This window comes from Dromiciops gliroides, chromosome 5 (genome assembly GCF_019393635.1).
Source record: "Dromiciops gliroides isolate mDroGli1 chromosome 5, mDroGli1.pri, whole genome shotgun sequence".
Classification (NCBI taxonomy): domain Eukaryota; kingdom Metazoa; phylum Chordata; class Mammalia; order Microbiotheria; family Microbiotheriidae; genus Dromiciops; species Dromiciops gliroides.
In genome coordinates, this window is record NC_057865.1 from 73,200,529 (window position 1) to 73,216,869 (window position 16,341).

The following is a 16,341-nucleotide window of genomic DNA, read 5'->3' on the forward strand; positions in this document are numbered from 1 at the left end:
GTTAAATCCAAAAGGGGAGAAGGTTGTCAATAGTATCAAATGCTGTGGAAAAGTCATGGAGGATGAGGATAGAAAATTGTATTAGATTTGGGAACTAGGAGACTTTGGAGAGAACAACTTAGAATAAAATGGTGACGGTAGGGGAACCCAGATTTTTAAGAGTTGCAGAAGAGAGTGGTCAAGAAGGAAGTGGAAACATTGGCTATCTATACTTTTTTAAAAAAGAAATTCATATCAATCAATTGGGTAATGGCTAAACAAGTTGTGGTATATGAATGTAATAGAATACTAATGTGCTGTAAGAAATGATGAGCAGGCAGATTTCAGAAAAACCTGGACTTACATGAATTGATGAAATGAGCAGAACCAAGAGAACATTGTGCACAGTAACAACAACATTGCATGATGATTAACTGTAATAGACTTAGTTAGCTCTTCTCAGCAATACAATGATCCAAGAGATTGCCAAAAGACTCATGATGGAAAATGCTTTCCACATTCAGAAAAAGAACTATCGAGTCTAAATGTAGATCGAATCATACTATTTTCACTTTTGTTTTTGTTGTTGTTTTTGTTTCTTCTTTCTTGAGTTTCTTTTTTCCTTTTGTTCTGATTCATCTCTCACAACATGACTAATGTGGAAATATGTTTAACATGATTGTAATGTGTAACCTATATTAGATTGCTTGCTGAATTTGTGAGGGGGAGGGAGAAAAATTTGGAATTCAAAATCTTACAAAAATGAATGTTAAAAATTATCTTTGGGTTGGCTTTAGGTGGCGCAGTGGATAAAGCACCGGCCCTGGATTCAGGAGTACCTGAGTTCAAATCCGGCCTCAAACACTTGACACTTACTAGCTGTGTGACCCTGGGCAAGCCACTTAACCCCCATTGCCCCGCAAAAAAAAATTATCTTTACATGGAATTGGAAAAAATAAAATAAAATACTATTTAAAAAAGAAATTCAGCAACAAAGGAGAGCAGAAAGATGGGTACTCACTTCAGCAAATCAGTCCTTTTATTTTTCCCTAATTGGTTCCCTATCCTAGTCCTCTCAAAAGGGATTCCAAATCTTCTTTGACTTCATCAAGTTGTCCTACACCTGAGGATTAGGGTCATAGTTTATCTGAGGTAGTCCACAGTCAAGAAATTCTTCTGGTCTTTGACTCAGTAGAGAGTATTTGCCTTGGAGTTAGGAAGACTTCATTGTAAATCATGCCTTAGGCACTTATTGACTGTGTGATTCTGGCCAAGTCACTTAACCTCTTAGCCTCAGTTACCTCATCTGTAATAGAGGGATAATAATAGCACTGACCACACAGGGCCATTTCAAGGATCAAACATAATACACCCAAAGTGCCTTATAAACCATAAAGCATTAATAAATGCTAGTTATTATTGTTGTTGTTATTATTATGACCATACCTCTTTTCAAAATACATTCTCAGCCAACATACAAACAGATTCAGGAGGGAGTTGTCTTCCTAGTCACTGTAAGGGAGAACTAATTTACCTTTCTTCTTGCCAGCTGTGAGGCCTGAACAAGGAGTGGCAGGCAATTTGGAGAATAACCATCAAAGAGACAAGTGTAGAACTCCAGGGCCCCGTGACAACTCAATGAGCTCTGTCTCCCTTGCATTTAGATTGTTGAGTTTTGATCTTCATGGATTTCCTCTTTTTCCAATGAGCTAAAGTTTTGCCATCAGTCTAGATGCAGAGATCCTGGAGCTGAGATCCTGAAGCATGTAATCCTCTGGATTGCCTAGGCTGGGCCTATGGATCAAATCCATACCATTGGGGGAATAGGCTATTATTATTTTGTTAATAGGGAAAGGGTTTTTTTTTTTGGTGAGGCAATTGGGGTTAAGTGACTTGCCCAGGGTCACACAACTAGTAAGTGTCAAATGTCTGAGGTTGGATTTGAACTCAGGTCCTCCTGAATCCAGGGCCGGTGTTTTATCCACTGCACCACCTAGCTACCCCGGAAAGGGGATTTAAATATGGAAAGGGAACACAAATGTCAGACAAGATTATTCTGTTGTGTCTGTACAAATGCTGAACATTTGTTCTCCATCCAGCATCTTAAAATTTCTTAAAAGTCATTTAAATCTTGAGCAGTGCCAGTAAAACATTCATTTCTCAAATTGGATAATTTAGCAGCTCTTAAAAAAAAACCCCACACAAACTTAAACAAAAGTCTTAATTACTATGTGCTACAGAGCTGTATTACATTTGACTAAGTACATGTTGCTAATCTGTTACTAGCTCAGTGTTTAGGAGGCTCTGAAGGAAAGTGTGGGAGAGAAGAAGTATTTGATTGCCTGCCATACTGAAAGTCTACAGAGCCATGGTGCAGACCTCATTGTTGTATGCCTGTGAAACCTGGATGGTATACCAGCGCCATGCCAGGAAACTGAATTCCTTCCATTTGAATTATCTTAGGAAGATTCTGAAGATCACTTGGCAAAATAAGGTATAGGACATTGGAGTCCTTTCTCAAGCTAAACCACCAAGCATCTAGACTCTACTGCACAGAGCTCAACTCTTATGGGCTGGGCATGTTGTTTAAATGCTAAACATACATTTTTCCTAAAAGACTTTTTTATCGAGAACTCACATCAGGCAAGGGCTCACATAGACACCAGAAAAATCAATACAAGGACACTCTCAAGGTCTCTCTGAAAAACTTTGGAATCAACTGTGAGACCTAGAGACACTGGCACAGGACTGGCCAGAATGGTGTGCCCACAACAAAGAAGGTGCTGGCTCTATGATCGAAGCAGAATTGCAGTAGCTCAAAAGAAATGAGATGTATAAATTTAGACATCTCTATTCCAAATGTTTATATGGACTATTTGTATCCAACCTGTGGTAGTCTTCTGAGCTCATATTGGTCACATCATCCACTGTCTTCCATATGGTATCTTGACCCCAACATAGTGATACCATTTTGGTCCTCTTAGAGCATGAAGGACAACAACTAGCCACCATGTTGTGAGTCTGTTTATGCCTGAGGAAAAAAAATCCCCTTTAGATCATCTTGGTCTTGGTCTCTCTTGCCCCTCTCCTGCCAGGCCATTGGTGCTCAAGTGTTTGCCTTTCTGAAACCTTCAGCTGTCACTCTGGGGCACTGATGCTTCGATATTCCAAAAAAGTTGGTTATTCCAGGGAGATATTCCCTCATCTTTCTCCATGGTAACCACTCTCCACACTGAGCTCCCAATTATATTCTCAATTCAATCCATCAATCATTTTTAAAGCATTTACTATGTGTAAAACACTGTGCTAGACTTTGGAATAAATGACCAAAAGGAAATAGACCCTGCCCTCAGAGAACTTAAAATCTACTTTCTGCTTCTTGTTCTTGCCTATGCTTACCTAAACCTAGGCTTGCCTCCTGTTACTCAGTCTCATGCCTTACTGACCTATTGGACCTGCCTACCAACATAACCTTCTTTCTCCAAACCTACTTCATTCTTGACTGAGACTACTAGAGAATCTTCCTTTTAATCTTAGAGGTATCATGATGAACTATTAGACTGTAAACTCCTTGAGGGCAAGAGCTATTTTTGTCTTTCTATCTCTAGCACTTAATACAGTGACTGGCACATAGTAGCCACTTAAATAAATACTTGTTAGCACACTTTTTTGGCTTGACTAAGCCTTGTTCCACATCTAGCCAGGACATAGCAGAGTCTATCAACCCCAGACCACTGTATGGTCAAATCTGGCTGCTATAGAAACCTTATTCTGTTCCTCTCACATGTCCCTAGCTTGTTTTATGCTGTAACCAGGTAGGATATCAAATTTTTCTTTAAGTATTTCCTAATATCTAACAAAGAGAGAAAGAGTCAGTGAGTAGAGGTAGTTTGTTTGGAAGATGACAGAGAATGTGTGTTGGTAAGATAACGGGTGGGGGACTGAAAATGGAAATTGAGGGGTTCTTTGCTGACATAATGATACCTGGGCATTTGAATATATTTCATATTTTTAAAAAAAATGTGTTTGCATCAACTGACTCAAAATCACAGTGTGAAATAGGGTTGGCATTCTGGTTTTTGTTTTTGTTTTTTGCAGGGCAATGAGGGTTAAGTGACTTGCCCAGGGTCACACAGCTAGTAAGTATCAAGTGTCTGAGGCTGGATTTGAACTCAGGTCCTCCTGAATCCACTGTGCCATCTAGCTGCCCCCGGCATTCTGTTTTACAGAAGAAAAAGATTTATCAAGATTCTGTGCCTTGTTCTAGGTCACTCAGCTCCAATAAAATAATTCTTTGCTTTCTTAATAAAAATTCGTGAGTATGGACAGGTGGATGATGTAGAGGATTAAGAACTAGAATTGGAGTAAGAAGGACCTGGGTTTCAAGTCTCCCCTCTAACAAATATTTCAGTGCCCTGGACTGCTCTCTAAGGCTAAGTTACAAAGAAATAACTGATCTGCTTAAGTAGAAGGGGGTTCCTTACCAGGGGTAAAATAAAAACAATACAATTTATTTTTAAATTAGTAATTATATTTTCTCAGTTCTAAAGCATCCTTGGCAAGCAGAATTTCCCCAAACCTATTTCATTAGAAAGCAAATTGACTGTACTTCGTTTTATCCTAAAAGCACAATTGCTATTAAAGGATTTGTATTTGTTGATCAAAAACAAATTGATTTTTCAAATGCCAATTTTTTCTTTATCTGCCTAACTAGAGTCTGGCAAAACATATTTTCAAGTAGAGGGTAGTGTGGGCTTATAAAATAGGAGAAAATGTTTCTTGGGCAAAGATGAAAAGAAGTTTTGGTGAAATCCTTTTTCTGGGAAATCTTTCTGAGAAATGGCCACTCATTTCCCCTTTCTGCTCCTCCCCACAAATAGGTTTGTCATTGTCGTTCTGTTGTGCCTAACTCTTTATGACCCCATTTTGAGTTTACTTGTTGGAGATACTGAAGTGGTTTGCCATTTCCTTCTCTAGCTCATTTTACAGATGAGGAAACTGAGACAAACAAGGTTTAAGTGACTTACTCAGGGTCACATGGGTAATAAGGCTGGATTTGAACTCAGGAAGATGAGTCTTTCTGATTCCAGGCCCAGTGTTCTATCCACTGCACCACCTAGCTGTTCCTCACAAATAGATAGAAATGAAGAAAAATAAAAAACAAAAAACAAAACCTGGACACTGAAAGGTCACAATTTTTATATTTGGCTTCATATCTCCAGGTATTTAGGGTAGTTTCTTAGGAATGATGGAATAATGGGAATGAAGGAATTTGGGATACAAACATGATATGAGTAGGCCCATGTAGTCCCATTGAATCATTCATTTATAGTCATTTGGTAAACAGATACTCCATGAGCGGTAGTGTACCAGGTCCAGGAGTGAGCTATGGAAAGGAGAGTTCTCCCTCCAAGTTTATCATCTAGTTAGGGGGGCGAGATACATATACATGAAAAAGACAGAATAATCATAATGTAAATTATAAGGTAGGGCAAAATAATATATTAACTTATATTCTTAAGTGTTGTAGGAATTTGAAATAAAGATGATGACCATTGTAGTTTGTGATCAGGGAATGAATGCTTCATAGGGCAATTAGTATGAGAACCAAAAAGAAAGCATGATCAGTTCTCCTAATTAGAGCTTGGGGCAGCTAGGTGGTGAAGTGGATAGAGCACTGGCCCTGGAGTCAGAAGGTGCTGAGTTCAAATCTGGTCGCAGACACTGCCTAGCTGTGTGACCCTGGGCAAGTCACTTAACCCTGTTTGCCTCAGTTTTCTCATCTAGAAAATGAGCTGGAGAAGGAAATGGCAAGCCTCTCTAGTATCTTGGCCAAGAAAACCTCAAATGGGGTCACAAAGAGTCAGACACAACTAAATTGATACAACGACAATAATCAGATCATGGCTGTGGAAATATTTACAAGAAGCAGATAGCCAAGAAAGAAAAGCAATAATGTCCCTCAAATCTTTCAGTTGCTCATCTCTACTATCCTGGGGGTGAGGTAATTGATATTTCTGGACCTTAGTAAAACTGCATTGCATATATTTTGAAGACACCTGACTCTCACAACTGAGGCATGGGAGCCAGGCCAAGAGGTTGGAATGCCCTGGAGAGGGTAAGAATAACTTACGATGGCTTAGATAACCGCTGTCATCTTTTTGTCTCTTTGCAGTTGTCAGGAGATGGACAGCCTTGGAAGCAATAAGCTCCCTGAAGCTTAAACCCGAGGAACAAGAACTTGGGCTCCTGTCAATGGACTTGTCACCAATTCTTTCTTCACATTTCCAGGCTTAATTGTTTGGTTTGGCCTCTTTCTAGCTAAGAAATAAACATATAATCCTGTGGGATTTCCCCCATATTCTTTTGGCCTGGAAAGCACTGCATTCCAACGTCTCTTGCAACGTAGAGTGTGGGCAGTTGCTGAAAGATGGAACGTTGGGACTTCCTGGGGTTTTTGACCATCACGTTAAACTGCAATGTGACAATTGTGGGTAAGTTTTTAAATATTTCTCTCCTTTTTCCCTTTACTAAAAATGACATACTTTAATCACTCTCCCAGAACCTGAGTTAGTTTTTAAATTTTGGTTTTGCTGGTTGTGCTTTAAAAAACAAGCTTCTGTGTGTATGTTTTTTTTTTTTAAATAAAGGACCTAGGAATAGGTTTTTCCCCCCAGTAGATTCTGGCTTTGCTTCCTTTTTTCTTTTACATTTTACTCTTATTCCACTGTGATTCCTTAAGAAGGTCTTAAGTGAATTGGTGTTTGACATCTAACCAACTCTCCTTTCATTGACACAAGTGTTGTGTTTGAAGACTGGAACAGGTGGGAAAGGGTATTTTTATACTGTTATTTCCTTACTCAAATTACCAGGAATGGAGACAACTTTGCAAAAATAAATCAGAGTTATTCTCTAAATACATTATTTTTCTTTCAGTATACTTCCTCTTTGTTTTTTTAGGTGTTTTAAATACTTAGTTGATACTCTGCTTTCTTATTCTTTTGAACAGTGGCAATTAGATCAACTTGTATTTTAAAAGGTTTTTAAAAACAATGCTACCATGTGTTTCTTTCACCCCCACCTTTCACTGCTTTAATTGGCATTAGACTCCACATTATTTCCTCCATGTACTCTCCTCTATTATAGGTGACATTCATAGGATCATTGATCTATAGCTGGGAGATCATAATTGGGTCCTTAGAAATCACCTCCTCCAACTTCCTCATTTACATATTGGGAAACTGAGGCTGGGCAGCTAGATGGTGAAGTGGATAGAACACCAGGCCTAGGGTCAGGAAGATCTGAGTTCAAATTCAGTCTCAGACACTTACTAGCAATGTGACTCTGGGCAAGTAACCTAACCCTGTTTGCCTCAGTTTCTCATTTGGAAAATGAGCTGGAGAAGGAAATGGCAAACCACTCCTGTATCTTTACAAAGAAAGCCCCAAATGGGGTCATGAAGAATCAGATATGACTGAACAAAACTGAAACTCAGAGACTTAGAGTAACTTGTCCAAGTTTACACAGGTAATAAGTGGCAGAGATGTGATTTGAACTTGAGACCACTGATTCCTAGTATAGTGTTCTTTCCATTGCCCCAGTGTTTTCACTCTCTAGACATGAGGCAGCCTCATCTAATTGATGAGAATTGATTCTTTGAAGTTAGTTAGTCTCTTGGGTAGGTTTTGAAAAGTTTTTGATTCACTGATGATGGCAACTTTCACAGACTTGGATCTCATTAAATAGAGGCTAATTTGAATCACTGAGCAGTCAGGATTATCAGTTACATTCAAACAAGTTCAATTTGATTATTTTCAAGCACAAACAGCAATGTTAGGTGCTAACAGTGTTCTTCAGCAGAGGTTCTGTGGATTGCTCCTATGAACAGATATTAGCCACATCCATCTGTGTACAGGCAATTACTGTGTGCAGTGGAAACCTTTAAAAAAATAATTTGTTCCTTCAAGTGGGTTAAACATGTCCTCTATAGATATAGTTTTGTTTATACCATTAGCTGGCTTAGGAAGCAGGGTTTTTTTTTCAGAGACAATATAAAAATAGATTTCAGCTCTACCCAGAGATAATTGGACTTTTTAAAAGTCCAAATTAGTAGAGACTGAATTAATGAATGAAGTCTTTATATCTATCCTTCTACCTTTCTATCCATCCATCCATCCATCTATACACACACACACACACACACACACACATATATGTATATATATATTTATATATATATATACTAATAAATCTTTAAGCACTTTAAGAACACAGTATTAGTTTACAAATGGGAAAATGATCCTAAGGGGTTTAAATGCCCTATTCAGAATATCATCCTTATTCGATTTTTTATAAAATTTGTTTATTAAATTATAAAATATTTTATCCATTCCATACTTTATAAATCCCCAGTTGGGATTTATAAAAAAAGCAAACCAAAAAAGTATTCTAGATAGAGTTACAGCAATAGATAGCTATAGATATAGACATACAGATACTCTGTCCCCTGTTCTCACTGTGAGATTTGTTCCTCCTGTTCAAACAGTGTTTCTAGAATTGTCTTTACACTTATTTGACCGTAATACTTCTCACCCCCATTTGCTCTTTTCTAGGGAAGATCTGGCTCATCTTCACACTGATGCTGAGGATGGTAGTAATCATTTTGGCTGGCTACCCAATCTACCAAGATGAACAAGAGAGATTTGTTTGTAATACTCTGCAGCCAGGATGCTCCAATGTATGTTATGATATGTTTTCTCCTGTGTCCCACTTCCGGTTTTGGCTGATCCACAATGTGTCTGTTCTCCTACCATACACCATGTTCAGTATTTATGTCCTTCACAAAGGAACCCTGCACGCTGCAAGAGGAGCCCTCCAACCAGACTGTTGTACAGGAAGTCATTCCCTCTCTGGCCAGAAAGCAGTTAAGGGACTCTACCCAAGGCCCAGCAGTTCTCATCTAAATGTACCTGACTTTTCCACTGCATACATAATCCAACTTCTCCTGCGGATCCTGACTGAAGCAGCTTTTGCTGGTGCCCAGTACTATCTCTTTGGGTTTTGGGTTCCAAAGCAATTCTCCTGCTATCACTCCCCTTGTACAAGCATGGTGGATTGCTATATCTCCCGGCCCACAGAGAAATCAATCATGATGCTTTTCATTTGGGGAGTCAATGCTCTATCCTTCCTCCTAAGTTTTGTTGACCTGCTTTTTTGCATGCAGAGATGGCTGAGACAGAAGCATCTGGCCAAACAGGTGATAAAAAATGCTTGTGTCAGTGAGGAGCATGACTCTCCAAACATGTCTCTTGGTGAAGCCAAGAACTGTTTGGCCTCGGAGGTAGGACCAGAATCTCCACGCCTGGTGAAGAGGTCTAGTCAGACCAGTGAGAATGGTGGGTGGCCTGAGTCTAGAGGGGAAGAAGATGTATCTCTTCATTCTGTGGTGTGGCCTAAAGATGTAGCTTCCAGGTCAAACCTTAACAGCCCAGGCAATAAGTCCTGCTCATCGGGAAGAATACCTTTTCTAGATGAAGATGGCAGTGAAGTGATGTCCACTGGCAGTGAACAGCAAGGGATAGCTCCTAAACAGCTTCAGGGTAGGCCTATCGAAGAGATGGCCCAGGCTACCAGGCCCAAAGACAGCCCCCATCTTGGGGAACTTGTCTCTGCCCCACGAAGCCGACTTGGGGGTCATTATTCATCCAGAGAGCTGAAACTTTCTACCTCTCAGGTAAGCTGTGGCAGCCCTAGCCACCGGAGGGCCAAAAAGTCTGAATGGGTATGAAAGGATGAAACCCAGATGAGTATGAAGGTCTGAGAAAGATGGCCCAGTATTGGCAGCCACAATCACGGCAGATGGAAACCACAAGAAGACTCAATCTCCTATTCGTTTGCTACATACAGATATCCATGGAGGAATGATGAGCAGAAAGCAAATCTGGACATGGAGAAAGACAGACTGAACAGGAAACTCAGACAGGTGCTCTTCACAGATTTAATTTTGATAAGGACAGCTGCTGGAAAATAAGATTGATTTTATGCTTTCTAAAGTTTGGATACTGTTCCAAGGACTATTGCTCTAAGCCCACAGTATTATCTATCTTGATGGTATTTTTGTTCCTATTTCCTCAGGAAAGCCTAACCATGGACAAAAAAGATTCAGGTTGGGTATGAAATTGAATTGAAAAACTCCTTTTAGTCTATTCTTCAGTAATACACTTGGCTAGTTTCCCTGAATACTTGAAAGGGATTTCACACAGGACCACTTTGTTTAAAAAGTATATCATATCTGTGTGACCCTGGGCAAGTCACTTAACCCTCATTGCCCCACAACAACAACAACAACAAAGTACAACATATACCTCAAGACTTTGTAAGTACAAAAGCTGAAAAGGTGAGACTGTGTCAGTGCCTACAAAAAGATCACGGAGTGCCTTGACCCCCTTGGTGACATTCAAAGTTTATAATGAAAAACCCCAAAGTTCTAGGTCACTGCTAATCTTTTTATGTAGTTGAAGTCTGGCTAATTCTTTTCTAACATATTTAATGTTAAGTCATCTCCCTTGTACTAATGGCTCAGTTGTTGCTTTGCTGGGTTACAGTTCGTTGCTTTCTTGGTGAGAAAAGAATTATGTTGTTTAGTGGGCATCAGAATCATAGGATATAAGACTTAGAAGGAACCTTAGCTACCATCTACTCTGACAGCCTCATTTTCTTTTTTTTTTCTTTGTGAGGCAATTGGGGTTAAGTGACTTGCCCAGGGTCACACAGCTAGTAAGTGTGTAAAGTGTCTGAGGCCGGATTTGAACTCAGGTCCTCCTGAATCTAGGGCTGGTGCTCTATCCTCTGCACCACCTAGCTGCCCCTGACTGCCTCATTTTCAATAGTTTTAACAATTGTGGATGTTGCTGCATAAGGTGCTCAACTCTTATGTGATACTCTTCCTTCTCCTATCTGGAAGGGGAAAAGATGAATCTCACATACCCTTTGCCTTCTTCTACCCTCTGAACCTTTCCCTTCTTACTGGGAAGGCTAGAGATTCAATCAGCTGTTATAACAACTAGCTGACTTTTCGGGCAATATGGGGACCCTCAGGACCATTGGTCCTTTCCTCTGCTGTCTCACAGAGTTTATAGCCCATGAAAAATTACTAATACAATCATAATAGCTCAGAGCTCCCAGTTAGGAAAGTTACTAAGATTCAGACAAAAGTCTGGGTTTCTTTATTAAAGATTTCTGCCTCTTTATGTTTGAGTCAATAATCAAGATACAGAAAACGTTTAGGTAAAAGAAGTGAGTAGGGTATATTACAGTGTCTATTACTGGGCAGGCATAGGAAGGGGAAGTTCAGGAATGAATATCTTTCTTTTGTGAGGGGAAGATTTGAAGAGGTGAGTTCTATAGTTTTAGTCTGATCCCGCTGTTCTGAGGTGCTTGTAGGGTATGGTGGCCCCCCTCAATTTCTCCTTTTTTCTGTAGGAGCTCAGCCATCTTTTTAGTTCACTTTTTCAGTTTCTCCATTCTATTGTTGCCCCTGTATTGACACTTATCTCCAGTCTGGCTCATTAAATCCCAGTTAAGGGGGACTGGGCATGTTATCTCCTCCCTGCTGCTCAATTCTTGCAGTCACTACTTCTATGCTAAGTCTTTCAAAGGCTATGTATGTCCCCTTTCAAAAACTCCCTGATGTGGATATGACTCGTGTGCCTTCCAGATTAAAAACTAAAATAGCCCCAAATGTCTCACAGGGATGAGAATGAATGGTTGTTACTGAAATATAAACCCAAGGATGCCAGTCAGTTGTCAACCCCCTGTTATAAAGTATATAGGAAAAGTTGAGTGACTTACCTAACGTCACACAGATAGTCAAAGGCAGACCTTGGATTTACATTTGACTCTTCTATGAGATTCAGACCCAAGAGCTCTTTCTGTCAAATCAGGATGTCTTCAGAAGACATTGACTACCTTGTGAAGAAAGCCCTTTGGAAATCTTAAAAAGCTATATAAATATGACCTCCACCTATTGTTGTTATTATCACTTAACCTCCATTTGTTTATCTGTAAAGTGGTAATAATAATAGCACCTACCCCTCAGGATTGCTGTGAGGATCAAGTGAGAGTGATTGTAAAGCACTTACCACAGCTACTGGCATATAGTAAATGCTATATGTATGTGTGTGTGTGTTTGTGTGTGTGTGTGTGTGTGTGTCTAGGTGAATGGCATATTTGATCATGAGTACTTTGGGATCATAGTTGGTAATTTTAAAGAGCAAAATTATTAAGTCTTTCGAAGTTGATAATCTTTACATTGTTGTTGTTAATGTATATTGTTTTCTCCTGGTTCTGCTCACTTCACTTTGTATCAGTTCATGCAAGTCTTCTCACATTGTCCTGGAACCATCCTCATCATCATTTCATATAGCACAGTAGTATTCTATCACAATCATATACTACAACTTGTTTAGCCATCCCCCAATTTATGGCCACCCCCTAAGTTTCCAATTCTTTGCCATCACAAAAGGAGTTGCTATAACTATTTTTGCACATATGGGTCATTTTTCTCTTTCTTCGATTCTTTTGGGGGGCGGATTGTAGACCCAGTTTGGGTTATCACTGGGTCAAAGGTATGCACAGTTTAATGGTTTTGGGGGCATAATTTCAAATTGTTTTCCAGAAATGTTAGACTAGTTCACAGGTATACCAACAGGACATTTGTGTACTTTCCCACATACCCGCTAGCATTTGTCATTTACTTTTTTTTGGGGGGGGTCATTTTAGCCAATCTGATGGGTTATGAGGTAGTTCTTCAGAGTTGTTTTAATTTGCATTAGATGGTATAGTGGATAAAGCACCAGGCCTGGAGTCAGGAAGACCTGAGTTCAAATCAGGCCTCAGATACTTACTAGCTGTATGGCCCTGGGAAAGTCACTTAACCCTACTTGCCTCAATTCCTCATGTAAATGTAAAAATGAGCTGTAAAATGCTCTGGAGGAGGAAATGGCAAACCACTCTAGTCTCTTTGACAAGAAAACCTCAAATAGGATTATGAAGAGTGGGACATGACTGAACAACAACCCAACACACACACACAAACACACACACACACACACACACACACACACCTGCAGTTATTAGAGATTTAGAGCATTTTTTCATATGGCTATTGATAGCTTTGATGTCTTCCTCTGAAAACTGCTTATTCATATCCTTTGACTACTTATCATTTGGTGAATAGGAGAACTTTATTTTTTTAATAAAAAAATTATTTTCAGGGGCAGCTAGTTGGCACAGTAGATAAAGCACCGGCCCTGAATTCAGGAGGACCTGAGTTCCTCTTGATACTTACTAGCTGTGTGACCCTGGGCAAGTCACTTAACCCCCATTGCCCTGCAAAAAAAATTATTTTGAGGTCCATAAGTTCCTCAAAGCAGCTGGGATATAGATACGGGGACAATGGGAACTCCCTGGATGTTGGTACTCTGGGGCAAAGTCCCATTGGTCACATGTTATTACAGTGCTCGGCAAAAGATATTCCATGGGCATTGAACTTTCTATAGGAGAGAGCTGCTAAGTCACCCAAAGGGTGTTTTTACAGTCCTTACAATTTCACTTTTGTTCATATACAGCAGTATGCGTATTCCATTGTTTCATACAAATATATCTTGACTAAACTAGATTTAGAGCTTCTTGAGAGCAAAAACTTCCACTTGGCCTTCCTTAGAACTTCTGTCACCCCTTAAATAGGGCTGAGCATATTGTAGTATTTAAGAAATATTTGTTAACTCATTGACTACTCACAAAGAAAGAGAATGTCAAGCATCTTTACCCTCTCTCATTTGGATGAACTTAGATACACTTGCTTTTGTAGCCTTTAGAAACCTTTCTGCTCAGGAGCCAAACTGAGAGATCTTATAGCCGAAATGCCAACATTCTCTCCTCCTTACTCTACCCTGAGGGGATAAGGAGATGAGGGAATGTTTAGATTGGGTAAACTGAGGTCAATGTCCAATCTTTCCTTCCTTCTATCTCTTGGAACCCCTACTTCTCTTCAAAGCCCAAGTAAAATACTAGCTCATACAAAGAGGCCTTTCCCAAGTCCCCTAGTTGGCAATGCCCCCTTCTCTGGGTATTTATATTGTATATAGCAGTTTAGTTATGAACATGTTGTACATCTGCCAGTTAAAATGTAAGTTCACTGAGAGCAGGGGTGGCCTTACTATACGCAGTGTCTAGTACCTATTAGGACCTTAATAAATATTTTCTGATTGAATTGATTACTTTTGAGTCTATGTAAGGTTTTTTTTGATGATTTTTATAGATTTAAAAAAATTCTATATAAAGTCTGGAGCTTTCCAAAGATGATTATGAAACTTTCTCTCTTGAGAAAAAAGTGCTTTTTAATTCCATTCAGCATATATTTTTGAGGACCAAAGAGAATGCAAAGGTGAACATAGTATGATGATTGTTAGCAATGGGCAATAATCCATGTACACAATAAGGCTAACACAATGAAGATTGTTTAGTATTATTATGTCATAATAAAAGTGGGTGCATGGGGCGGCTAGGTGGCGCAGTGGATAGAGCACCGGCCCTGGAGTCAGGAGTACCTGAGTTCAAATCCGGCCTCAGACACTTAACACTTACTAGCTGTGTGACCCTGGGCAAGTCACTTAACCCCAATTGCCTCACTAAAAAAAAAAGTGGGTGCAGGTAGGACATGCTATGAGAGTTCTCAGAAGTGAGGTATCACTTCCATGGTAGGGGAATCATGAAAGGGATGATATTTGAGTCAAGTCTGCATATATAGGCAGGATTTCAATTGGTAGAGAGATGGAAGTAGATTATTCCAATAATAGGGAACAAGAACATGAGCAAGGATGGGAAGAATGGAAAGAAAAGGAAAAGAACAGAAAGTATTCTCAAACTTTCTCTACAGCACACCAGCAACTCTTAATCTTGGAAACTCACTTCACCCTTGGACTACACACACTGGAAGTATCCATTGTCTCTGTGACCCCTCCCTCTGATTGGCTTGTTTCTCCCAGAATCTTCATGTAAAGGAAGAAGCCCAGGACAACCATGCCCTCATTCATCTCCAGTCTGTGCTCCATACTCTACTGGACTTTCTCTACAATGTCCCACCCCTCTTTTCCCTTGAGAGATACCTTCTTCTACACCCCCCCTTCAGTTACCTTTTATTTCTTGTCTTCCACCTTTAAACTGTAAGCTCTTTGAGGGCAGGGACTGTATTTCTTTCTGCTTGTATTATATTCTCAGCCCTTAGAACAGTTCTTAGAGCATAGTAAGAACTTAATAAATGCTTATTGAATTTCTGCTGGCATGTAGGCTGGTTTGGTTAGAGCATAGGTTTTAGAAAGGAAATAATTGAAAAAATACTATAAAGAAAGGTTGACTCTAGATTGTAGATAACCTTTAGGGCAGGTATTATTTTGTTTTTATTTTTGTATCCCAAGCAATTAGCATAGATACCATCACCTTCATCATGCCCCCCACCCCAAGAGAATGTTACTTTAGAGTAGGGATTATTTCACTTTGGTTTTGTATCCCTAGTCATTAGCATAGTGCCTGGCATAGAATAAAAGCTTAATAATTGCTTGTTGAATGAATGACAAGACATATGCATCAGGACAATCAATATGGCAGCGATATATAGGATAAACTGGGAGGTAGAAAGAGTAGAAAACAATGAAATGGTAACCAAGTAAACAATTAGAAGACTATTGTCAATAGTCCAATCAATGGTCACCTAAACTAGGGTGATGACAGGACATGACATGGGGGCAATGGATGTGAGAAACATTATGGATACAGAATCCACAACACTTGGCATTTGTTTGGTTATGAAGGACAAGGGAATAGTAAAAAGAACTCCAAAGTTTTCCACCTGGTTTACTGGAAGAATAGTGAAAAACATAAGAAAGACAGTAAGGAAAACAAGTTTTACAGGAAAGAATTGTAAGTTCAGGTTGAAACAAACTGAGCTTAAGGAGTTATTCAGTAGGTTATTAGAAATATAAGTATTTAGAAATGATTTCCAGAGAGAGGTAAGGGCTACAAAATTGACTGCCACTTGCACAACAGGTGTTTTAATGCATCAGAGAGGATGGAAGGAAGGGTGCAATTGAACTAGCAGTTAAAATATTATGGTTTTGAAAATGTTTGTGGGTATTAGAGCAATCAATAAAGGCTCAAGTGATGCACTGAGATCCTTTAAATATTAAGAGACCTGAGCAAGGTTAGATACATCCAGAGTGCTAGGTGGATTCCCTAAAAGAGGTACTTCCCCTGGTGTGCATGAACTTGTTTCTTAAAAAAATATCTTTAAAACTGTCACCATAA

The 16,341-nt window shown here is 39.4% G+C and overlaps 1 protein-coding gene across 1 annotated transcript; it reads left to right on the forward strand.

Moving 5' to 3' along the window:
* The first annotated feature begins 6,409 nt into the window (after window positions 1-6,409).
* Window positions 6,410-9,766, forward strand: GJD4 (gap junction protein delta 4). Its single transcript, XM_043965363.1, has 2 exons — window positions 6,410-6,473; window positions 8,592-9,766. The coding sequence occupies exons 1-2, from the start codon at window positions 6,410-6,412 to the stop codon at window positions 9,764-9,766; spliced, it is 1,239 nt and encodes a 412-aa protein (XP_043821298.1).
* Window positions 9,767-16,341: the final 6,575 nt, after the last annotated feature.